Genomic DNA, 26,914 nt, shown 5'->3' on the forward strand with positions numbered 1-26,914 from the left:
CATTCCATTTGTGTATCATATATACCTACATTTTAATTAATTTTACTGAGCACTGCAGTTATTCTCAATGTTTATGACAAATCGTTTTGTTTTTGTTTTTACAATGCATTCTTCTGCTCTATTTTTATTCTACAGAGTAGCTCAAGCCTCACCACTCAGCCAAGACAAAACTGTATTTTATAGTTGCAGCACCCAATGAAGAACTTTCCTTGGGTTAAGCCTGGGCAACCACAAGGTAAACTTGAGACCTACCCACCCCTTTTTTCTCTCTATCCTTCTTGTACAGCTGTGACACCAACACACAGTCAAATTCCAAGTCTGGTGTTCACTGGGGTATGACTCAAGACACACATGCAAATTTTTATCTATTTAAAGTAATGTGCCAGCACTGAGCACCACAAAGGTAAGGACTGCTTTCAAACTCAAAAACAATCCCCCTCATGACTCACAGAATCAGGAAGCTTTTAAAACAAAGGAAAAGCAAGACAGAAAATGGATGCAAATACTCTTTTTTTTCCTTAGTAGCTTCGTGAGAGGACCCAATCTCAGACTGCTGAGGTAGACACGTTTAGGATGCTTTGCTCACAAAAAGCTATGTACTTGCAGTCAGATTCTGTTTCCAACCTTGACAGAATATCTCAAAAAGCAAACACCGCTTTGTGTCTCCTGGTCCCTAACAGCATCTTCCTGTCCCCTCCAAAAGTAACTTGCTCTTTGCTGCAGCTTGATCCCTCTGTAAGAGCTACACTTTTCCTGTTGCATCCTGCAAGTGCACTGTCAACTGTAATTCACAAACTGCACATTTCCTCACCACGAATGCTCAAGGGGAAAAAGCAACATCTCTTTCCCCTTCAGTCCTAGCTGCTCCCAAGCTTAGCTCTCTGATACTCCCGCTGCTCTCAGTTGAAAAGAAACCACCCTCAGTGGAGAGTTGCAATACTACAGCGTATCCAGCCCCTTCTTTTACTAGGGTTTCCAAAACCAACAAGAGAAGCAAAAATAAATAAACAAATAAAGCACTTAGATGGCTGTTTTCTATGGCTGAAGTTACCAATTAAAATGGGTTTGGTTTGAAAGGCCGCTAACTTTAAAGTTATTTCCTTTTCACTTTCAAGAAGCTTTCCTTTCCTTTGAAGAAACTGCTTGCGCATCCCCAAGATAAATTAAACTAATTCACTCCACAGAAATCATTTGGCTATCAGTGAAATTGCCTTCATGGCATCTTGGCAGTGAGTGCAGGGCAGAAGAAATCCAGCTTCTTCTGGAGTTGGGAAAAGACATTTGCGAGCATGTATAAACCAAAATCAATGTACTCTTCAAAGGCAAAGAAAAAATCAGTTTACCACGTCTGACATACTGCCTGTGAGTGAGAGACATGGTACGATCAATAGTCTTACTTCACTCAGCAAGATGAAAACTTCCACTGGGTGCATGTTCAACTTCATGCATCTGGATGTGACAGGGATGGTTATGAAAAATTTAAATTAAAAAGGCCCAATACGATTAGCACAATAAAACAAAACTGATCAGATGTAGCTCAAAACCCAAAGAAAATGTAGGTGGAATAAACTCTCAGATACAAGCTGAACTTCCAGTAGATTCCTTGGAGTGCAGAGCTCGATGTCAGGGCTGTCATTTAGGCCAAAAATAGCATATTTCCACAAATATTCACTTAAAGAAACTCACAGACATTTTCACCTTGTCTGAGGATTTTCTCATCAAGACCAGAGTGAACAGTGCATCTTAGGACATTTCCTGCCTAACTGGGGCTATAAGAAGCCAACTTGCTGTTCCATCCACTTCCATTCTGTTCATCAACATTTGAAACCATCAGTGTTTTTTTTTTATCCTGAGGTCTCAGAACTATTCATTCTGTTGGGCATCAAGACCGAACAGATGGGGACAGATCCCAGACATATGCCAGTAGTATCACCCCTCATGAACTTCCGGTAGTTCCCCCAAAAAGTCATTTTCTTCTCACTGAAGCAGCAGAAAAGTTCAACCATTTTGAAAGCTAACTTGTGTTTCTCTGATTGCACAGATTGCTCCAGTTTGGGCTTTTGCATGATCCATTCAGACTATGTCTTCACAGAATTTCTCCTGTCATTGCCAGAAAGATAACAATAACTTACTAACAATATCTAGTTTAGCTGAAGTACTTTGAGGATACTAAGGAGCTGTAAGGAATTTGTATTCACTCTGCAGGTGCACGAAGACTCTGAAGTTTGGAGTTGGTTAGAAGATTCAGTAGATAACCCAAGACTTTCAAAAACACCCCACAATGATGAAAGTATAGCGGTATAGTATGCTTTCCACATCTCTAACCATAAAACAGGGCTGTTGACACAACTGCAATAATCCATCTGCGTGCAATAACCCATAGAAGATACAGGGAGTTACTCACCACAGGGGCCCGGTTGATGCTGCGCAGATAATACAGAAGACCTTTGGTGTGGTAAATTGTTGGATGGAGCTGAGAACTGGGAGTCAGCCACTGCCTGTTCAGATCATCTCCACTCAAGGAACAACGGTGGCTGAAATCACAAAGCAACACATCACAAACAAAAGTTGATTCCAAAGAGTTCCTGATTCTGGCAAGACCTGGCACAAAGATGGGGAATGCCAATTAAAACACAGATCAAAGACTTTTAACACTGGGTTGGAATGAATCAACAGTCGGTACATTTCAGAGGTGCGTACCACCATGCAGATTTTATCATCCCCTTTCCTTCCAGAATTCAGACAGTTACAGCCCTGAAAATAAATGCAGATTTTCCTTTACTTAAGTACATACACAATCAGGACCACTTACAAACAAAATTACCTTCGGAAACGCTCTAAATTCTGCGCTATCTACAAAACTCACCCAGCTTACGTGCACAGCAAAGGCTTCTCAAAACCTCCACAGCAAATAAGTACATCCAACTCCTACTCATTCTAATTGAAGACAGGTGCTTGAATCTCTTCGACCAGCCTGAAATATGTATGCACTTAAATGAGATGAGCTGGATATCTCATTTAAGCTCCTCCGCTCATGAGAAATGTAGCTATCTGAAGCACATCAAGAAGATCTTGATGCATGCTACATCATTATGTGGAACAATTACCTAGATTCACTGCAAAGACTGGATAAAAAGCTAAATAAGGATCCTAGATTTGCACTGAGAAAGTGTTTTCATTAGTTGGATTGAAAATATTCTGCTCCTGACTCAGTGATCAGTGAAAAAATCTGCAGGATATTTGATTGTAAGGAGCAGCACATCATTGTACAATTTTGCAGAATCTGACTAATTTCCCTCATTAGTGATTGTGTGCACTGCAGAGCCTAATTATTGTAAGTACTGGACAAATTTCTAGCTACAGAGTTACATCCAGCTTTGCTGTTCCAGCCTCCTAGTCACAGAATAAGTACAGATGTATTCCTGGGGACACAATCTGGCGGTCTGAAGATAGAATCTCGCATTGCAACTGGGGTGCATTGCATCCAGCGTTATCAGTGAGCCTTGCAAATAATGCTTGCAGAAAAAAGGTCTTAAGGCTGGAATACTTCAAAAAATACTAGATACAATGGAGAACTGGTTAAGAAAGGAAAACAAAGAAACAATAAAATCCACTAAAAATGTCATACGTTTCTAATGGAGAAAAACAAGGTCTCTGATGCCATCTTGGGGTTTCTGGCAACATCACAAGACTCATTCTGACTTTACTCTAGTTTCAGTGTTACCTGAATTCCCTTTTTTCCTCATAACCCACAGCTGCTACATTGCTCATTCTGAAAGCTGAAAAATATTGCCAGTAACAAAAGCATGAGAAGTCACTGAATGCTTCTACCAAATATTCTATGTAAAAACATGACCGTTTCTGTTATGTTTCTTAATAGCCCTTCAGGCAAAGTTACCTGCAGGCTCACCTTTCCTGACCTGCAAGAGAACAGATGCTCAGCTGAGATTTACAAGTGTATTTCTGCCAAGAACTTGTGTGCATACACAGTTTCCTTCCAGCAGGCGTAACTCCATTCTAAAAGTCACTAAACAAAAAGCCAGTTTGTAAATATATATATAAATTATTCTTCTTTCTGAACACAAGAAGAAATTAGATGTTCTCTTAGAAAAGGAGGCAAGAAAAACTAATCGATCCTGTTGCATTGCAGTGTTTCTCATTGCAGCATTAGATTCTGCTATGGACTGTGGTCTGGAATGTAGGGCTGGTTCACAAGCACATCTTGTACACAGCATGCTGACATGTTCATAGGTCACAGTACCCTCACTCTTCAGTCTTTACTCTGCCCATGTTGCAATTTACCAATTCCATCATTCTGATACAAAAGGAGGTTCTTCCTAGAGGAGACTCTATGACAGTTCAATTGCCCCATGACATTCACAGGCTAATTTATAATGGAAGGAAGGTAAAATCTCACCAAGAAGGCAAGAACTGGGAGGCAGAGTTCAGTTTTGTCCTCCAGTGATTAGTATCTTCGCTCATTCGAATGACCTTTAGATATTAGCCCTCTGCCTGGCAGCCTGTAGCCATAGCTCTGAAGGAGATGCAGAACTTTAATTAAATTATGAGACACTGATTTTTCCAACCTCGCTCACTCCCTCTGACCATACTGTTATAGGCTGTTTATTTTTGGAGATCCCCACCAGCTCTGTTCCCTTGCTCCTTTCCTCCTTCTCTTCCTCTCCTAATAGCGATGACATTCGCAGATAATGGTTTTGTCCGTTATGCTCTGCATCCAAGGGTGAAGGTAAAATATTAAGCTGATCTCAAGTGCTGATAGCAAATAAAGAGACTGGAAAGCTGAGACTGGCTTTCTACATTTGGCAAGATTTAATGAAATTCACTTCTCAAACCAAAGGCATTTCTCACAACGTAGTTCCAAGCTACTGTATTTGCTTTAAGTGCTTTATGTCTTCTCTCCTTTGCAGCATTAGTGAGACTACGTGACAGCCTGGATGGGACTCCCAGCAGCTCAAACCAAGTGATGAAAATGTTTGCCACAAGGAATTCCAATAGAGTAAAGGAAACCCCACCTCTACCTCTAAACAGATTACCCGTAATTAAATTGTATTTCTCTTGCTCACAAGTCTGATGCTTTGGATTGAACTTCTGTTATAGCTCTACCTCCTTTTCTACCTTTAAACAGTTCTTTGACGGGGGTCAGCATGTGGGACAGCTGTTAGCTGCCTCCTGGGGTACTGCTTGACTACCAGAGCACAGAAAAAAGGAAACTATTTGCTCCTTTGTTCTACATAAGAACTGAAGTGGCTCCATTAAACGTTCGGCCACAACCTTTGAGATACACGATCCGTTAGTGCTACTGTAGAAAGGATCAGTTCCACAATTTGAAGTAGTTTGTGCAAATATCACACATCTCTCCCACCAATCAAGACCAAACACTTTTGACCTTCTCCTCCAAGCAGACTCTGGGGCTGTAACGTTTCTGTAAGTAGTTCTAGAATAACTCAGGAAAAGCCACAGAGCTGGTAGAAGATGGGACCCTCAAAGCATAACTAAGGTGTTCTAAAAACGTACGTAGCCAGAAAACACTGCCACAGTGATCCACAGCAAAGCACCCAGCACTCACAACTGTCTGAGGAAAGAAACGCTTGGGTTGTCTGCCTTTCAGATATACTAGTGCCATGCAGCCCTGGAAAATGAACAGAAAGTAGTCAAGCCCACACCCTGAAGCAAAGATTTGATGGAACACGCTCAGCTCTCCTGTGACTGGCTGTGAGCAAAGAAAACTCAACCACAGGTGAATTTGTTGATGACTGTTGGTTTCAAATATCAGTACACATCATCAGTAATACTCCTGCACCTCTGCAAGCCGCACCTCTAAAGATGTATAAAGGCAGGTAGTCATTCTGAACTGCAAATGGGAGAACTACTCTAAAAAAGCCAGATCCTTAAAATCTCAAATTGATACACCACAGTCATAAAGATGAGGTTGAGTTTTCTCTTCTGAATACACAGGCAGTAAATGCACTTCTAAGAGAAGCATTAGACCTTGCTCTGAAGGCAGGGACACCTCACAGAGAGTTAATGAGAAAGAGGTTAAGTTGCTAAAGCACGGACCTATTCAGTTAAAAACAGAATGATATTTTAAGTCTGTTTGCAATTTTAAGACCTTGCTTTTAATCTTGTACCTCGAAGTCTGACATCATGTTTTAATGAAGATTCATCCTCTTTTTTTCTCTCACCCTTAGGTCTGCTTGGTTTAAGAGCAAAGCAAAAGATCCCTGAGCGCCTCAGCTTCCAACTGTACTGAATTCTGAAATGTCTTTGGACTGGGAGACATGAACTAGTCCTAACCCAAGGCTGATATTGTCAACAGAACCCTTCAGTTGGCTGCTGTAAGACTGGTTCGATGCCCTGCATGGAAAGAAAAATGAGAGGGGAAAAAGAGAGAAGGGAACACATGGGGAGGAGAGGGGAAAAAAGAAAACGAACACCAAAAAACAAAACAAACCAAAACAAAAAAAAAACCACTAAAACAAAAGGGAAAAGGAAATATGAAATAAAGACATGGGGGGGATAAATGTAATGCACAAGATATTAGACCAGGAAGAAAGCGAGAAGTGGAAAGAGAGGAAAGTCACTTTTTAAAGAAAAGATGTTGCTGTGCTTGGAAGATAAAATGATTCAAAATCTCCTGTCCATTACAGATAAATGGAAAGACAGGGCCCATCATATCAAATGAATGATGTCAGGACTGATAATAACAGCACCTGGGGCACAGTGAACTATGAAATCTAAAGGGATGCATTGTGTTTGATATGTAGAGAGCAACATCACCATTCACTGTGCATCTTAAAAGCAGACAGCAGTACCAGCACAGGATAAGAATATCTATAAAGGAAAGTAGGCACAAGTAAACATCAGGATGCCGTTGAACAGCGTGTGGCAGCCTCAGACAGACACAGCATGCTGGACTTATAAATAACTACTGCTTACCCAGGATGGAAGCAAGAGGAATATTTGCATTAAGGTGTTTTGGTCTTGCAATTAAGAAAGCTCAGATCAACCTGAGATGTGAGTACATGTGGAGAGGGCAGGTGGAATCGTGAATTTTCTTGATTGTTAACCTTTTCAGAGAACAAGGCAGTGATGTTGGAAAGCAGCAGAACCAGTAAAGCCCTCCCTCATAATTAAAAGGAAGATGTGACAGAAATAGAATTATTTTTTTACAGCCTGAAGTCCATGCGCTGGAACTGACTACATTCACCATACATTTATTCCATGGAGATGCTCATCCAATGCCATCTAGTCGTTGCATTACAGCATTGCCCTGCGATGTCTATGGTCATTCTAGAAACAGGAAGCCCCCACAACAACAGCAATATTGGAGGCTTTAAACTGTGTGCAATCCAATGAAACACCAGCTTATGGCAACTAACAGTCTTCCATTTTCTGAAATATCTGCCTTAATTGCATTAGAGAAATGTTGAAGTACTGAGTACTGCTTCGTAGAGCTCTTCATATAATCCATTTCATTTTATAGCAGATAAATATACAGATAAGCACTACAGGACTCTACAGCTGGAATCAAAGATGGGGAAAAAGAGGGCAAGGTGTTTTCCTACTGTGCTCTGGGCTGCATCATTAATTTCATAGTGAAACTTCTTTCCCATCATTTAAGTGAGCTGCTTAAAGTTCCCTCTGGGATACCTCACTTGGGCATCTTGGCAAGCCACGGGGTTTCACTGAAGAAATGTGATCCCTTCCCCATTTACTTCAAGAAACAAAGGGGGCAATGTTCTTTCTTTGTTCAGGGATTGAAGTTACCAGATTTTCATTTGTTCACAGTGAAATATAGGTGAATATCTGCAAGGCATATATACAGGCACCAATGACCAAAGCAGTTTCCATCCACACTACTGCAGCTAACAATTCACTACTGATCATAGCTTATCTCTTAGATGACACTCGTACTATCTGGCTGCCAACCAACTGAACAAGGCCACTGGAAAGATCCTGACCACTTTAGACCACTGCTGCTCAAAGACTTTTCCATTTCAGCACAGATTAATGAATCCATGATGCGTTGTACTTCCTCTTGAGCAAATGGTGTTCTAAAGCACCACTCCATCAGCTTCTTCTTGCCTACCCACATCAGAGCATTGATGCTAATTAGCATAACGAGCCTTCAGAGTTTCACCTTCTACATCTGACTGATTTTTTTTACAGTGGACAATTCTTCCTTCCCAAGATAAATGATTTAGTCTGTGCTTTCTCCTTTTGGTCCGTGTAACTGTGTCTCTGTCCTTGTTCTGATAGGAGAGTTCCTTTTCTCTCAGCGGACACATTTCATTAAGCCACACTTTGTCACAAACCAGTTAGACACAGAATGAGATCTGCATCATTCCCAGCTAACACTGTCAATGTCATAATCAAATGAGACAAGAAGTTCACATGACCTACTGAAAAGGTGAGTTAACAGCCTTATCACAGCTAAACTACCTCCTCAGTTCCACATGAAAGGACGCTCATCAGATTTCTACTATTTTAGCTGCAACAACAGTAACTATCAAATATGAGAACAAATTCACCTGCAGTTGGTGACACTTTGCACTGTCATTTATGAGGAAAATGCAAGTTATGATGATCTGTACTGTTTTGTGGAGGAGTAAATAAGGATTCAGGAAGCACCTAAAAACTGAAAGTTTCTTGACACCTACCATGAGATTGAGTCATCTTTAGACCCTTTTTGCAACAACTTCAAATACTTTCTCACTGGTAAGAAAGCCCAAAACAGAATTTTTAGTCACTAGTTCTGACTGGAAAAAGTAATTTTCAACTCAAGATTTTTCTTTTAACAAGTACCTGCTTCCTGCTGGAAATCATAGCTTTTCCTCAGCTCATTCTCTTCAAAACTTGGAGTTTTCCATCAAAACTTCAAATTGGCCAGTTCAGAATGTTAAACTGTTTAAGAGATGCCCTCAGCATATGGCAGAATATGTGCACTTAAGGATTCTAAGGTACTCATTCTTCTCTGCCAAAGCGCCTCTTTGTCTGGGCCACGTGTCCTACAACACAACTTAAAGCGCTGACAACACTAATTCAGTAAGATGCACAAATTAAGATGCAGCAGGGGAGGCAGGTGAAGCCAGGACAACGGGACAGCCAAGCAACTCCCAAATGGCACTGCAATGACATTTCCAAATGGAAATGATGTTTTTAAATGGGAAGATTTGGCTCCAATCTTGACTATTACTCATTGAAAAGCTTAAGTTTACCATGGGGAGAAAACAGTTCTTTAAGACAGCCTCATCCTCCTACAAACTCTTTCAGCAGATCCTAATTTTGCAGGCACAAATATTGAAAAGTGAAGACACTCATGCAACAAGGTAGCAAATCAGTGAAAAATTAAGACCAGAACCAGAGGTTTCAAGACAAAGGACTGAATAACTAACATTTTACTTTTGAAGTAATGTCCTTCAGCCTGCTTCTAAGTCTTGCATTGTTCACTTTCTTAATTTAAATATGGTTTACATTCATATACCTGAAGAAAGGTTCTTAACTGACTTAAGCTAATTGCTCACATATGGATTGAATTAATTGAGTTGATTTAAATATCGGGTAGTTATATCAGTGCAATCTCCATATACAAATGAACACTAAGAAATACATTGTCCAGATGACTGTTCTAAAATTTAAACCCAACTAAGTGACACATAAGAGCAAAGTGTGGCATCATAGATCAATAATAAGAACTACAAGCAGAGCCTTGCGTAGAGGCCAAGAATAAAAAATAAATAGAATGTGCAGAGATACCTTCAGATCTGTTCAATTTTCCTAGGATCCTTATGCAGCCCCATAGTCCAGTAGGTAGCACTCATTCCTACAGGCAAGAGCGAACTGAAGATGTTAATTAGAATGGGAGGAAAAGACCTCAGAACAGATGCTACGAATCAGAAATATTCTGCTAATAAGTTATAGAATAATTGGAGTAATCCAAAAACATTGTCAGTGAGTGCTGAAGAACCGTTGCACTTTTGTTTTAGTAATGAGAGTAATGAAACAAACACTGCACAAGGACTGTGGTCCAAGATATTATGATACAGTTCCCTTCTGGACCATCACTAACATCATCCTGGTCTAATCATGTTCAGCATCATCTAAAAGGTTTTGTCCAGCTTGTAACATCCCGCTTCCTGCTAGTCATTGATCAGGACATTGTGCGCCTACCTCAGAAGACAAACCAATTTTGGAAACCTAGAGTCCCTTTTCAGTTTGGGGCCTGCAAAGATCTGTGTATCAGACTTGTTTCAGCAAACTGACAGCAGCACGAGCAGAGATCTCAGTACATGAGACTGTGATGTGATTTATGCTGGAACTGACTGCAGGTTGACATATATGAAGACATACTATACTTCCTCCGTCAGTAAATTAGAGTACTGACAAAGCACCATTACCAGAAATATGCTGAGCGGTAGCTTATGAAATAACACAAACCCAAGAACACAGTTTGTCAACCACCCTCTCCATGGCAGGCACAGTTAAAGAAAGTAACACTAGACTTTGCTAATCACTCACATTGGAGGAGCTTTCCCTTCTTTCTTCCTACTTTTCTCCCTTTCTTTTTACAGTCACGCCTTAAAACCAATATGATTGTGATCATATTGCTACTGATGCCTACAGCTCCACTGGAAATGCCCGCTATAACAGGATATATACACTGTTGTGTGACGATGCCTACTAACTTCACAGGCTACTTGCATGACAAATACAATCTCCCCGCAATGAAGTAATAATTCCTCACAGGTTACTCAGCAATCATATACATGAATGCAAGCTTTTCCCCTTTCTGAACACAGAATTTCCAGCTCTGCCTGCCTAGTCCACTGAACAGTCACGAATTCCTATGAAACAATTTGATTTCTTTGCAATAAGTGTTCCTTTCTGTAGAGATATGCAATAGTTACAGATCAGGTCTGTTTGCAATACAGTTTCCATGTCAAAATAGGAAAAAAAGCCAGAGCAAAACACTGAAAAAACAACAAAAGACTTATTTTCAAGTTATGCATTCCACCTGACTCTGAAGGGAAATGCATGTCTTCTATTGAACTAGACACGCATTCCATGCATCCTCAGAGATCAGGCAACCGCTGCTCTACCATCACTAGAAAAGCATCTGAGGGACTGATCTGTCACTGAGCAGAGTGAGCAGGCACAGATAAGTAAATCAGTTTGGGGTTATATCTGCAGATGCACTAAGTTGTTTTATTTACTTTCCCCCTATGCTTATGCACTACATGACTTCAAAGCTCAACTGAATGCTAATTCTGATACGAAAAGATGCACTAAAACAAATTGCACTTACGTAACTGCTCATCCAAGCACAGTGTCTCTGGGCACTGCACAATAGTAAAGTTAAACGAAGCATTCAATACCCACTTATTAAAATAAAGTATTCACTGGAGAAACCTGATGGGCTTGTAAATGTCTGCAAAACATTCAGGAAAAAAAAAAATTAAAATATCCATATAAAATGCAGTAACTGATAAAATCGCTATAAAACAAAACAAAACAGACCCAATTCTCCAGGGAAACTCACATAATGGTGAGATTGGGCCAAGTGTTTAAGAGATGCCACGCAAGTGGTAAGTAAAGCTGGCACAGAAAAGTGAGGGCGCATAGAGAAAAATGAAGACTCCTAAGAAAAAGGATTTGAATTTGAGGGGAGATCTGCCTTAGAAACCAGGGCAAACACATTAAGTGCAGCAGTTTTGCTGGAAGATTCTAGTGGAAAAAAACAAAAGTCAAAGAAAAACTAGGACAGTAGATAGGAACAAATGTAAGCGGTTCTTATATACTTATGTGAGCAGAAATCTAAGCTGTTTTTTTTTTTTTCCATAGCAATTGGCAAATTTTAATTGGGGGCTCATACGATCAAAAAAAAATCCCTCTTGAAACAGATTTGTAAAGTGAAGTTACTTGAATTCTGAAATAAATGACCTGATTTTTCAAAATATGGAGCTACTCATCACTGCCTATTGAAGTTCAATAGAATTGCAAGCACTCAGCATCTTCCAAAGTCAGGAAATTCTTAACTAGCTTCCTAAAACATATTGGATCAGGGCAACTAATTTATGGTCCTTACTATTCGTTTTTATCTCTGTTCTTCAATTGAATCAGGAAGCTTTACGTATCAGAATATATCAGCAATATTCTAGAATGGAGGACACAGAACTTTTCCAAGTATTTTGGTGAGTTTCTGCATAGCTCTTCCTTCCCTTCCCTTGTTTTTAATGTATTGAAGTAGAGGAAAAATCTCTTGAAGGGTAATGAATTAAGGATATTTGGGCATCAATGGGTTTGAAGACACTTATGAAGAAAATCAATGATCGGCATCCAATTCTGGTAATAAAGCACTTAAAAAACTTTCAGATTAGAAGCACTGTCCTGCGTCAGTGAGTCAAAACCTCAGGTTCTGATCAAAAGCTGAAATAACTCACGACATAGCAAAGGGCAGCACAGTAAGCTCTCTCATTTAGACATGGAGAAAAGGGTACAAGATAAGAACACTAATAGGACCACTGGATCATTATAGCTCTTCTACTTCAAAGGTCCATGTTTAAAAGCTGATACAGTGCCACTAAACAACATGTGTCTGCTGGCTGCTCTACATGCTCAGTCACTAAACAAGGAGTAGGACCATACTGTCTACCTTTACTTAAGTTAACGACCGAGCACTACAGTTTTCTTCTCTCTAATACGAGAAACAGTTTTCATCACCTCATGGGTAAAGCAGGGTTTGCCCATGATTCTATGTTTTAATTCTTGATGGACCTTCCAGACCTAACAGGTGAATAACAGTACTGATTTATTGCTAAGTGCATCATACAGGGCAATACTACTTATGCCACGAAGGAGAAATTGTGCTAAGCACCAACTTTAAACCAAAAGAGCTTCAAAACTGCCTTCTAAAGACCAATATTTCATCACTGCAAAGAAACAACCTTAGACGCAACTTCCAACCATATTTTTCAGTGGAGGGCATCCATAGCATTTCTATCCACAGAATGACATGGAAGGGAAGTACAGGGGAATAAAATTCTCTGTTTGAAGATGGATTTGAAACAGAAACACGCCATGTGCTTAGAATCATAAATAGAGGCAGGAAGGCTAACGAGGCTCTGGAATATTTCTGATGTTATCTGATAGTGTTTTTCTTTTCTGAATTTCTCCAGGACTCCTTGTACTTTGAGCTATCCCGCCCCTCTCAGACCTAGGAGAGATTAAAGACTCAGCTGCATAACATTTAATCAATACCGATAAGCTCATAGAAATATCCTCTACAAAAATCAATGTGCAAATTCAAGTAGGCCATTCTGATCAACTGGAATAAATGTTGCAAATTTTGACCGTGGCTGTAAAAACACTGAGGAATAAACACCAACAAAGGAAAGACCTTAAGATCTAAGTTATCTTTCTCCTATATATATAAACAACGTAGTTCAGCTGTTACTGTTTGAATTTAGGTAAATTAGTGCTTTCTCAGCTTCTTATCTTTATAGTGTATTTGTAAGCAAAGTCATTGATTGCCTGAAGCAGAAGACCTAGAAAAAAACCTCAGCCTTCCACCTTTCTTGAACAACTTAATTCCAAATATATATAATTAATAGTGCTATATAGTGCTGTGAAATGCTAAATATCTTTAATTCTTCTTAAGGTGTAACACTTTTTTAACCTCCTCACAGTCTGAGCAGCAGTTCCTTAGTGGTGGATAGCGTGATAGACGCTTATCTCTAGCCCTGAGTGCTGCAAAATACCAGGAACAGAAAGCTAACAGAGATAGCAACAAGGTAAAAAGAAAGAGGAAGAACTAGGCCTTATAGAGCTCGTTTCTCACACAGCAAATCTGTTGGCCCCAAAATTATGCTCATTGAATGGCAGCACTGAATGTATTTCTCATGGTATGACTCCACAGCTGCAAAATCCCAGCTGCAATTAAGGAACTGCGGGGCTGGATGTTCCATCATTTTTATATGTGCAGGCACTCCAGCGGTGGCTGTGGCAGGCTGCAGCTGCCTGCTCTCAGCCCCCAGCTGCTGCCTCGCAAAAAAGGCAGTAACTGCAATTGTGTGCAAACGTTAGGAAAACACAAATTTTGTGGGTGTTGGAATGGTTCAAAATTGCTGAGCATTATTTCATTCTAGCGCTTCCCAGCTCAGTCAGGTGAATAGGACTTGCTTGGAAGATATCACAAGAACGTGGTTTTACGCCACTGGAAGAGGTGATGAGGTGACCTCCTAAGCATAATGGTTTCAAACAGAAAGATAATAGCTGAATTTCAGAGTAGACACATCTCAGAGGAAATCCTCATGACTCCAACTTTGAGCAAGTTTCCAATGATTACAGAACAAGCAGGTGCCTTTTTCTCTTGTTTATCTGTTAGGGTTTTCCTGTCTATGTGGCATTGAGTACTGATTGCTGTCTAAAAGAGTAGCTGTGTTGGATGGTTCACAGATACTAGGGACAAATTAACAGCCTGACAGTTACATGCAAAAGTACAGACTTATGTCTTCTTCCTCAATATTATGTCATACTTGATGAGAAATACTTCTGAATATACCCTTTAGGGTGCATGCACCTCCTTCATCTAGCTTACGTCTAAGATAATTCCATCTGAAGATGCTGGCAAAGGTGGAAGAAGCTAAGATACTTTTGCATGATCACATATTCAATAGCTTTGCTTCACTGTGGCATCTGGCTGAGCCCTTCCCAACTCTCCCATACTTTCCCTTCACTAAGTCCATCGGTGGTTCAGATGCATTGCCATTTTGAGTTCAGGGAAATGATTTAGCAGAGGGTTGTTAGAAGAACTGAAGCACTGCCATTGCTTCAAATAACATTCCTGCTGAGGTCATAGATGTGACTGAAAGTTGGCAAAGGGAAGAGCAAGGAGAAGAACCCTTGAGGCACTCGAAGCAATGATACCACTGACAAGCTCTCTGAAGAGAGAGCTTTGCTGCAGCAGTAATATGGGAGATGCCATTTGAACAAAGGAATAATAGAAATCAGTACAGTCAAATCATGTGTCTTTTAAGTTGTAGTTTAGTCAACTACGTTTTCAAAGTATTATTTACACGCACAGCCCAGGATTTCATCAAATGCAAAGTATATCCACTGATTGAATGGCCACAATCCCTTAATGGCAATCAAAGAAGAGAGATGTTTGAATTTTAGTTTCTTACTGATTTATTATTATTATCTAGCTCTCTGCTTGCAACTGCAAATATCCCTTTGCTGCTCCATTAACCTGATCACTTATCTATGTTTCAAACTACACTCAGAATGTCCACACAGAAAATATCCACACTACATTTGGAGAAGATGTGCCTTGCATTTATGCATGAGATCATGGGCTACATTTTAATGGATACTTAACCTGGGCTAAAAATCAGCTAGCACTGTAAGGAAGGACTCTGGTCACATCCCACCAAGTACTGAATACCAGTAGATGACTCACGCACAACCAAAACCATAGTGCCATAGAGTGGAAGGGTCAGTTCATCTGCCATTTACCCTGAGTCAAAAAAGCATCAGCACAAACAAAAAATGGAGCAGGGAAACTCACCCCAGGCTTGGGCTAAGCCAGATTATCAGAGAAGGTTTCCTGAACAGCAAATATATATCCTCTAATATCCTCTAACAGAGCACACTTGTGTACACATCAGGTCCTAGCAAAAGTTGGAATGGCAAGAAAGCATCGGTACATCCCTCATTTCTGTTGTTCCCAAAGGAAATGGTCCCTTATCATCACTATCCTCACATACACAACATTTGCTACTTGTTTTTAGCAGTGATGAAGTTTTTGTTTTATCTGCTAGCAGTTGTTTCAGCCAGATGTTTCACTGAGAGATTCTGACTGGTTGACAAATAAAGTTTACAGTTTCTTAAGGAAGATAAAAAAGGAAATGGGGGAATTTACACACCACAATTGGGTTACACTACCAGTAACGCTACCAGCCTGCAAACTAATTTCACTTACTACAGCAGAGCAATGGTAGATCTACAGCAGAATGCAGGGGAAGCAGAATGCAACCATAAGCCACTGCCCCTTTATTGACCAATTTCCCCATCATGCTGATGGCACTAGAGATGCTTCACAGAATGCGACTCAAAAGGCCATCAGTTGGTTTTCCTTAATCATTTCCTGTAACAACGCAAACAAGAAAGTTCACCAACTCAGTATCTTCCTATTTTGTCTGATTTTCCAGCAGAACACGCATTTCCAGTACATTTGTAGGCTCAGAATCTGCCAAAGATATCACTGTTGTCATTCAATGCATTATGGTGCATGTTAAAAGAAGTGATTTCTATTAATAAGAGGAGCAAATGAAAATAAATTACTTAGAGCCAAGTCGTAGAGATTCTTATTCCTTCAGTTTCTGGATATAAGATGATCTCAGTAAACAGATCAAAAATGTCATTCTCCCTTACCACTCATAGCCATTATAACGACTGCCCAGAGCTCCATATTGACACTCAGTGTCGCCTATTGAATATGACTGTAGCAAATGTCAACTTTTGTCCTGTTAGAGTACAACTGTCATGTGATAGATAGAGCTGCCTGTCAATTCCTCACTGTGCTTTTCTACCTTCCTTTCAACTTCCATTACATTGTACATTTTTAAAGAAAAGATGCCTTCTTTCCAACAACAATAACCATCTTCAGTACACTTCAAAGCCACAGTGAAGAAACGCTTATGGACTGTGAAAAGTATTGCTCAAAGAGAAGCCTCACATTTAGGGGGTTGATCCATCAATGACCTTCAAACACCTGGATGTACCACAGATAGGACACACATCATTCTACATAAACACAATCATCTCTTTCTTAAATGTGCCCCATTAAGAAATATAACCGAAAAATATATGGAAACAATTCATCTTCCCTACCAGACGTTTATCTTTTTAACCACCAGATAGGACTGTATATGAAAAGCAACTTCCTTCTCAAATCCCTACTGGAAGCAATAGGAACACTGCGTTACAATCAGCTCCACACAGGCAAATGTTTTATTCATATCGCACGACTGGAAGAAAAAATAGAAAGAAAGAGGGGAAAAAAAAAAGGCATATACTGGTTAATTTTATCTAAATAAACCCCACAGTGTGGCTTTTAAATGATATCAAGATCTTTTCCTACCCCACTGAGGTACGTTTTACCTATTTGGGATGAGTGGCATCAAATGCAGTTGCCAAGAGTGAAACCCCACAGCTCTTTACAGTAAGTCATGGAATCCAGAGGCCTTTCCACACATCCCGCAGATAAATGGATTATTTAACGTGATTTTTCAAACAAGCGATCAAACCCAATCCCACTTCACTTAACCAAATGAGTTTCAAGGAGGAGAAACAAAGAAATCTACTGCCGTTTTCAAGACTGACAGTTTCTCTTCTCTTCTAGTTCTTCCTCCCACCACCACCTGTTTTGCACAACATGTTACTAATATCGTAATCACTGAATTACTAGACAGAGAATTTACAAGCACCACTTGTTTTTTCCTTGCTGATGAAGGGAAACTGCCACAGCAATGAAAACTACAGATTATATCTTCTAAACTCGGGTCTGAGGAGAGCATAAGCTACACTAACGATTTCTGAACACTAATAACAAAACCACTTAACGCTCTCTATTATTTAATATAAAACAGTCCTACATAAGTAATAGGGAAAATATTGTAACAGAATAGGCCAATGGGGAACAAAGCTACTCAAGAAATACGATACAGTCCATTGCATTGAATAGGAATGAAGATGAATTATTTTCCAAATATTAAAGAACTACTAGGACAGAGATTCTATAGTTGACAGCATGGATGGATTCCATAGAGATAAAACTGTGACCATAGGCCAATATCGAGCTATATTTGGCAAAGAACAAAGTAAAGGGTTGGAAAGAGTTCTGGACAGTACCTACCAGTAACGACATGTGATGCTTCAATAATCTCAGTGGATTAGCAAAACAAAAAATGAGTAAAAAAGGAAGAGCAGGAAAGCAGCACACAAAGGGCAGAAGCTGAAGTGCAAACAGAAAGAAAGACTTCTGCTAAGAAATAAAAGACAAAAATAAAAGAGACTCTGAACTGCAAAGAAATTGGGATTTCACTCCCTTTGGGGGCACCTCAAGGAAAGAAAATGTATGCTGGGATAGTGAAGAAAACAATCAAAGATAGGGTAAATATTTACGTTTCTATTCACATAACTGAGAAGGTATAAATCATAAGAAAAACCAACAGCTTGGACCTTGGGGGATTTCTCAGTGCTGTTTTGTTTACACATAGAGAGCCAGCACTTTGCTTAGAGCTTCTTCCATCAGCTTCACTGCAGGGTTACAAACAAGGAATCGGGTCTTTCAGTGGAAAAGATATTCACACTGCACTCCTATGGCTGTGAAGTTTCTGCAGCATGGTGGTTCTGGCTTAAAGTTCATGCTGTAAATCCAAGTAGTGCCACATGCTTATCCGAGTACAATCCAAGAGAAAATGCCAGACAAACTCTCGTTCACCTCAAAGCCCCAGAAAGATAAGAAAAACAGCACACACTTGTCCTTTGACAATACTTCTTTCTCTGTCTTCTGCAAAGTGACACAAATATTGAAAAGAATCTCATTTTCAGTATGCTCCTTGCTACCAAGTATTCTAACACAATTTATGGACTATAATTATAACTCAGGCAGTGAAACATCCAACTACTGAAGACAACAGCTGGTCTCAAATTCATGGCTAACAATACAACCTTATCAGCCCAAAAAAAGCAATTACAGACTACAGGACCTTTAAACCAGAAAAAAAAAAATGAAAATCAAAGACCATGGCAGATAAAGGCAGTGTCAGTTTCCAGCCTGGGCTGCCAGCCAATCATTTCTGATTGTAAACCTTTGACAACCTGCTCTGCCAGGTTATAAGATACTGGGATCACTCGCCTATTACTGAAGTGCAGTTAAAACATTCAAACGTGACAACAGTAACAGCTCTACATCATGGTGAAAAGGAACTGAGTTTCAAATGATTGAACCAATGCTAATACTGCAAGGAAGGGAACAGCAGCAATGCCTGATACATTATCAAGCATCACTGCCCTTTCTAACAAGGTTTACCTGGTTACAGGTAATAACCGTAAACAGTGATTGCCAGTAGTAGCACGGACCGTAAGTTCTGAAACAGAAGATGCTAAGTGACAGTCCTGCCATCTCCTCTTCTGTGAACCCAATGCATTGGGGCTCAGAACTCTGTGCATCTGAGATGTCAAAGAATTCAATGCCTGGGTCAGAAGAGCACAGTATGTGTTTCACCTGGACTAAACCCTCTCAGATCCGCTCTGGATTTCATTTTTTTAACCTGCTTTATCTTAAATATATAAACTGAAAATCTAATACAACGCTTGCGTGCTGCTGACACCTCAGTGAGTATGAAAGCTAAAGGAACATGGATGGACAGGTGCATGGAGGGTGATGCTCTGCCTCACTCCACGAACTGATTGCCATGGCTGTACATTCTATATGAAACTGAATTTAACATTTCTCCCTGCTTTGCTTGTTCATCTTTTCTCCCAGCTTGATTTTTCTTACTCTTAGGATTTCTTACCCCTTGCTCTACCGTTCCAAGCACTTCTTTTCTCTGTACTCAGCCAGGTCTTCCTCACTGTGACTTCAGCTGTATGCATTAGCAAAATCGGCTGCTTTGATTAGAAACACAGGAGTGGAAGGTAGATAATAGCCCGGTTCTCTACACCTGATCTCCCAGTGAGGGGTCACTGATAGGGGTCAACAGCTGAAATAAGCGTCTCATCACATGAAGAGTTGGTGAAGAAAAAGCTGTACTGTCAAATAAAACAGAGCACAGCAGTGCTAGGAGTTGGAGGGGGTGAAGTTATCTATATATTTAGGCTGGTTTGTGTTTTGCAGATTTTGTTCTGAAGAAGCAGAGCTTTCAGCTCAACAGCAACAGAGCCTGAAGTCCTGTATTTAACTACAGGGCAGAGTCAACTGAGGAAGTTGCAACTCCATCCTCTCAGGAAACAGGCTTGTTAGAGGAGCTATGGAAGGAGCCACTCTGCTACCAAGCCTGCTCCCAAGCAAGCACCGCTCTCATCTTCTAAACAATACGGCTGTGACAATAATCCTGAAGGATTGTTTTTTAAGGCCAGTTCACTGATGGGCTCTGATTAAATTATCTCCAGAGTGATCCATCTGTTGATTGACACTTTTAAAATACCGACCGTCCCAGATCATTTGACACTGGCTACTGATGAATCATCAAGTTAAAGCCTTTACTTTAAATACTACTGTTACGAATGAAATGTCAAATAGTGACATTTGATATTCTGCACCAATTACTACCGCTCATGTGGGCACATAAACACCACTTAAGCGGAGTCAAAATCAGGCTATTAGGGTGCAGGGATCAAAAGAGACAGGCTACTTGTCTTGTCTGGGTTTATAGACTACATAGCTATTGAGGGTCCATTAATCAAGCAGGGAAAAAAACAGCTATTATGGGTACTGCAAAAAGAGATGGTCTAAAGGAGGTTGAAAAGGATGAGTGCCTGTGCCGTGCCATACATTCCTCGCTTCTCTTGAACAGCCCCCAGTTCGTGCGTCATTCTGACATAGATTATACAAACAAGGAGGCACTGTTGGGTTAAGGGTGATGAGAGAGAGGAAAATGTTGACAGACTCTCCACCAGTGTGAGGCACAGAGCTGTGAAAGCCTGCTCTGATTCTTAACTTGTATGGTCAAGAAGGGTGGAAGGCGCCTTACAGAGGATATTTCTGTATCAGGTCACGAGAGACAAAGTCTTGTTCCGTCAGCAGTACTTTTTATCCCTTGTATTTATAAGGGCAACAGTACTTACATGTCTCCTGCATATAGGAAAGCGCAGATCACAACTTTTACTCCACTGCATTTCAGAGTCAAAGCAGTCAACAGAGGTTAAAAAAACGCAATAAGAGAACTCTGGGGATTTATCAGCAGCCAGAATCATGCCATCAGTCCAGAACTTGATAATAAATAGCTTTCTTTTTTTTTCCTAAGAAAGCTTAGCTTCTCAACACTGAAAACTTGGTGGGTTTTTGAAGCCTTCTGAATACGTGAGCGAGCTTTGAGAAAGCTTCTTTTGAAGGTAGGGCTCATCCTTGACACAAATGTACAGTGGGGATACCTCAGATATTTGAATTAAATTTGACTTGAAAATTCTGAACTCAAAGCTCCAGAGTCATCAATTCCCACGCAAACATGTACTTGCCAGCTTTCTTATTTTCTCTGGAGCATACCACTGACCCTATTACAGCATCCCCCAGTTGTACGTGCAGCTACTTCTCTTTTCAATGAGACCGTGTTCAGAGGAAGCCAGCATGATGGATAATAGAAGTCCTTTGACATACTGTGTCATTTATCACATAACAGCCTCAATCCTCCTAACAGGGCCTTCTCCATATGTCACTGTCAGCTCTTGTGCCACCCCAATGCATCAAAAAGAAAAGTTTGAATATGAAGCATTGTAATTCCTAAGTCACAGCTCATTGCAGCTTTCCAGACATGAAGAACCATTCTATCTATCTGCCAGCTTGTTTGTTTAATTTTCACTCTGTCTCACACATGTGAGAAATTAAGCCTTCAGTGTAGAAGAAAACCAGAAAAATGTCAGGTCTGGCAGAAAAGAGGAAGATAAAAATCTCCAGTTCCATCAGGAATCCAATGTGACATTTTAAAGTGTAAAAAGAGCAGCCTATGAGCATCAGGTATTAGAAAAATACTGGCAGATCTAAAGAATTCCTTCTCCTTTCCAACCCAGGAAAGAGGTTCTCTAATGGGCTGATGCGAAACTAGAAAGCTTAAAGCAATGCAGATAAGCTCCTGAACTCGGCTGCTTAATGGAGGCATATCTCAGCTCTTCAAGGGCAAGGAATGGAGTTAAAACACCCAGGAAAGCCTCTAGAGATTACCCAGTAGGCCCTGTTTTGGGCTACCTACAGTAATCAGAAATCACTCTATAATGAAAAATTTCACTGAGTCAGTTCCCAGGTGATTTGTGAAAACATAAGAGGAGACTGGAGCCACTGCTGGGGCCTCAGCTCTGCTCTCTGTAACACTCACATACATTCATCACTCTTTGCGCTCCCTCTCAAGTGTTAAGAGATGACAATCAGACCATGATCCATCCAGGCTCTTTTGCCATTAGTCTGTAGGAATGCAGCCCCATCTCGGTACTGGCTGCATTCACTGACAGTATCATGTTTGTGCTACCCAAGCACAGACTCTCCATAGCATTCATTCAAGAAGATGAGGGCTTCCTTTCAGATCTTCTCTATTTCATTTTCTTTCAGCAACACACAGAACTGGTCCAAGCTTGCATGAACCATTTCACAGACTCATTTTGTACTCGTTAGCATTTCCTGGGTTAGAAAAAGCTCCATCTTACTTTCAATGATTCAGAACCTCTCAGTGTGAATGGTCTTCAATTCCAAGAATTAAGATGCCATTTGGAATCACAAGTGATTTTAAAATATGATTTGCCACTTCATTAGGTTATTGTTGTGCAGTCTATGTAAATTTCCATTTCATTAAAAAATTTTCAAAAGAATCACAGGCAAATTACAGCTCGAAAATTAGTCAGTAAAACTTCATTAAGCCAACCCTTAATAGGATTATTAATGTGAAAGAACCAAAGATTAATTTCTTCCTCAATGAACATTAACTGACAAAATTCTTACCCTTTGTGGCACTCACAATGCTGCTCTCATGTCTTGATGCCTACTCTAACAGTAGAATCATGGAAGGTATATTAAACAACAGTGTATATTATTATGCTACAATGGATCATAAGTCAGCTGACTCAAAGGTTCCAAATTTCATTGCAAATTTCAGTATCCTCAAGGTTTTGGGGCAGCAACTTAGCATCAGCTCGAACTGTTCTTTTCATCAACTGATCTGATCTTTTCATCCCCCTTATTAAGTATTCACAGTAGATAACTTTATGTGGAGACATTAAAGTTGTGATACAGCAGAGTCTAGCAAGCCCCCAGGAAGCCCATAGGCCAAGTCACTAATAAGCCCTTCAAAGGCCTTCATCCCCCTGTAAGCAGTTTTTTCTCTGAAGCTTCCAGGATGGAGCTCTGAACCAACAATATCAATTCTGTATTCCCATGTATTTCACAGTTCGGTACACAGACAGACTTTTTTTGTGTGGGTATGAAGGGAAAGAAGATAAAAGAAGGATAAATCAGCTAGGGGCAAGTCTTGGTCACTACTCAACCACAAGGCAAAGCAGGGATGAATTCCAACTCACCATGAGAGTATCCTAAATAAGAGTTAGATGGAAATATGAGCTTATGCTACAGGAACAATTAAAGGAGTCAGTCACTAGGAAAAGGAAAACACTGCTGTACTGCTGCTTTGTAGCCACCAGCTCACATTCTTCAGATTACAGCAGAAATATCAAGAGAGGGAAAAAAAAACCTGATAAATCAATACGAGTTTATTACCAAATACAGCAAAATGCTGACAGTACAGCACACAAAACGTATGCTTATTTTCATGCCTAATTTGCACAAGCTCATTCCCAAAGGATGAGCATAATATTCAAAAGTGAGAGCACAAATGGCCATTTAAATGCCTAAACCCCAACTTAACTAATTGCATATAAAAACGTATACGTAACCTCCAAGCAAAACTGCAGCCTTTCAATCCTGATAGCCTGTGTCAAAATGGTCTCCATTACTCTATGGCTGCATACACATTTACACACAAAGAACGCTTCTTGGCAAACCTCAAAGCAAACTCCTTATTTAAGCTCACATCAGGCTTAAGCAAGAAACCATGCCCTGCAGGTAGTTTGTGGAGACATAGTGCTTGGTAGACACATGCTGTTTAGGGACCAGCCATTCCACTTGAGATCATGCAAGTACAATTGTGGTTTCAGAGCTGCCAGGTGTTTCTCAAAGATGGATAAAATGCTGGGGGAAAACAAAAACAGAATACGGACACTGTCTGATTGCATCTAAGGGATTTCTTTCAGTCACTCTGTAGCTCACAATAACTGCTGCACACCCAGTTGCTGTGACTTTTGCCCGATGGCTTAAATCCAGCAACGTCCTGTATTCATAGGCAACAGGTTCAGAGGTTATAAAGAACTACTCTGTAGCAGCCCAAAGGTAGCACACTAAGCAATGCCTGACATTAAAGTACATACAGTTTTGTTATGGCTCTTTGACACCCTTTGGGACAAAAGATATAAGAAATAAATTGCTGTCATAGCAGTACACACAGTCAGAATTGACACATGGTAACAAAAAAAAGGGAAAGGCACGAACACTGGCCAAACCAGTTCATTATAAGTAACAGCCCCGAGCTGGGCTTTTGTTTCTGTAAGAAACCACATAATGGAAAGATAGACTTGATTCTGATTATTTCTGCTTACAGCAACAGAGACTTTTTCTTAACATTCTCCTTTTTATTTAGATTCCCAGTTGTATTAGTATTATGAGTTGGGAGGCTCAAAGCCACTGCCTCTGAACAGACTACATGCTTGATGAGATCCTGTGCTGCTCGAATCAGTCTAAAGATAGACAGAGAACTAGAACAGTTCAAGGGTGCCCTCACCTGCACATCACAGAAAGAGACAAATTACAGCTAATTCAGTTAGTGCAGTTCTTTGGTGCTCTTCACTTGAAAACTAGCACACACACAAAAACATGCAATGCATCACCCAGGCATGGAGGTCTTCCAAAGCAAGCTTTCTTCCCTGACATGTTTTGGAGGGGGTGGGGAACAGTCACCCCTCTGCTGCCTTCAGCAGTGAGCTTTCTACACTGAATGTTAATATATGTTTATAGTGAGACACTAAACAGGTCAACTAGAAAGAGGTTTGGGTATTCCTTGCAAATGGTTTAACCCACAGAGTATGGCCTGTCTTTCCAGCCTTGACTCCCCAGATATCTCAGCCTAAATCCAAGGAGCTTACCTTGAATCACCTAAAAAAGTTCAAATAAAATGTAACAGCCATAATCTCCTATAACTCTTGACTTCACTTTCAGGCTCTGCTTTACAGCTCTGCTACCACAAATATAATCCAGAACTGCTTTGCTTAACATTACATCCACTGGAGCATAGAATTCACCGTGAGCTCAAATGTGGTACTAGAGATTTCTGTGACAGAATAACATCTATAAGGGACTTGGATGAAAGACCACCACGTTTTTTTCCACGTCACTGGAGCAAGGATTTAAAACCCCAATCATGCTCTGTAGAAGTGACAGACGAGTGCAATAAACTTCATTAATACCCAAACCTCTTTTCCTGCTTCTTCTCATTTTTAAGTGGTATTAAAATAGTTTATGATTGTTCAGCTGCTCTGCACTTTACATCCTCTTATGTGTCATAACCATTTGGGGGATGACAGAAAAATAGACACTTTTTTTTAAATCTTTTTTTTTTTTTTTAATATAATTTAAAATTTTAATGTATATTTTAAATTACATTAAAAAAAAATACAAAAGCCTTTAAACTACCAGACAATGAATATGCAAAATGTTCCTCAAAGTTTACATTACTGTTATCATTGTTATCTACTGGTAGAAACGTCACAGACCAGAGATAGACCTGGGAAGCAAGTTTTGCTTTAGATGGTGCTCAGTGGGACCAGGTGCCCCTTAAATGGAGGATAGATTTTTTTTAATCAAAAGCTGAGCTTCTGAACATGTAGGGGAGAAAAATTAGAGATATGGGAGATAAAGAAACATTACCATCTGAGATGCCATGTGATATACATAGAAAGAACCCCTGTACTCACCCAGAACGTTGTCACTGCATAATAACTTTACAGGAGTAGGAGTAATAGGACTTCTTCAACTATAATAACTATACCTTAAGTACTTATCATTTTTGGAGACAAATCAAAGCGACCCAAAAGGTGGTTTAGGATCTAGACTGTATTGTCCACTACCACTTCCTCACTGTGCTCTACTTCCTCAAGCAAACAACGCAGAAGAGGCTCTATCGAATGTAATGGAATATTTAAGCACCTCGTACAGGGACACATCCACCTGTGGAATTTACAAGCCAGTTCTAACAGTACAAGGAAGAGTGGCTGAGCTCTGAACACAGCAAGATCTCTACAGCAACTTAATGCCAAAATAATCACTATTCCCATGCAATGAAGTATCACCGTGCTAATCTGAAGGTTCCTAACAGGATCACAACATCACCGAGCTGGGGTGTGTTCAAATACCAACTTCGTAGTTCTACAGTGCATACAGACACAAGGTCATCATTACTGAAGCCCCCTTTGCTGCCCATCTCACCCTCTTCTTTTTGTTTCATATTGTTTCCTCCAGCTCAAATTCTGGGCCAGATGACTTCAAAAAGCTCTTCATTTTTCTATCCCTTTAAGACTCCAACGCTTTACAGCATTAGAAGTGTGGCTGACTTTTTTTTCCCTGACTCCCAGCAGTGCTGTCTTTCAGGTCACAGGAGAGGTTTTGATTTCCCACTCTTTGTCATTCCAGCATCAACTTAATTTTCTGTTTTTCATTCTCTTGCTGCTTCCCTGGGACATGCAGCTGGTTTCAGAAATTAAGGTGACAATTTGCTCAAACTACTGGGGTAAAATTTGCCCGTGTAATTACCCTAATTGCATGTGCAATCATATGAACCATGTACACAGGTGAACTATTCAACCTCAGCTGGTCCTCTGTGGGTGCATTTTTGAACAAGCAATTTTGAAAATACAGGCTTCCAGATGAAGCTTATTTTTGTTGTTATGCCTCTTTGTCCCATTTTTTAAAACACCATTTTCCAATTGCCAGCCCATTTCTCCAACCCAAGGCAGTCACATATCTGCTCTCCTACCACTGTACTTTGCCAGCTGTTATTCAATTGAATCTGTTATTCAAATGAAA

General features: G+C 40.2%; 1 protein-coding gene across 1 annotated transcript in view; it reads right to left on the reverse strand.

The window, feature by feature from the left end:
- The window catches only part of LOC146755720 (cytosolic carboxypeptidase 4-like), a 94,585-nt gene that overhangs the window by 58,454 nt on the left and 9,217 nt on the right, over positions 1-26,914 (reverse strand). Inside the window, exon 2 of the mRNA XM_085525389.1 lies at positions 2,405-2,534. Within this exon, the coding sequence (XP_085381515.1) occupies positions 2,405-2,534 (130 nt within the window). The remainder of the gene's footprint in view (positions 1-2,404; positions 2,535-26,914) is intronic.

Source organism: Coturnix japonica, chromosome 31 (assembly GCF_054131305.1).
Source record: "Coturnix japonica strain WE chromosome 31, WE-NBRP24, whole genome shotgun sequence".
Taxonomy (NCBI): domain Eukaryota; kingdom Metazoa; phylum Chordata; class Aves; order Galliformes; family Phasianidae; genus Coturnix; species Coturnix japonica.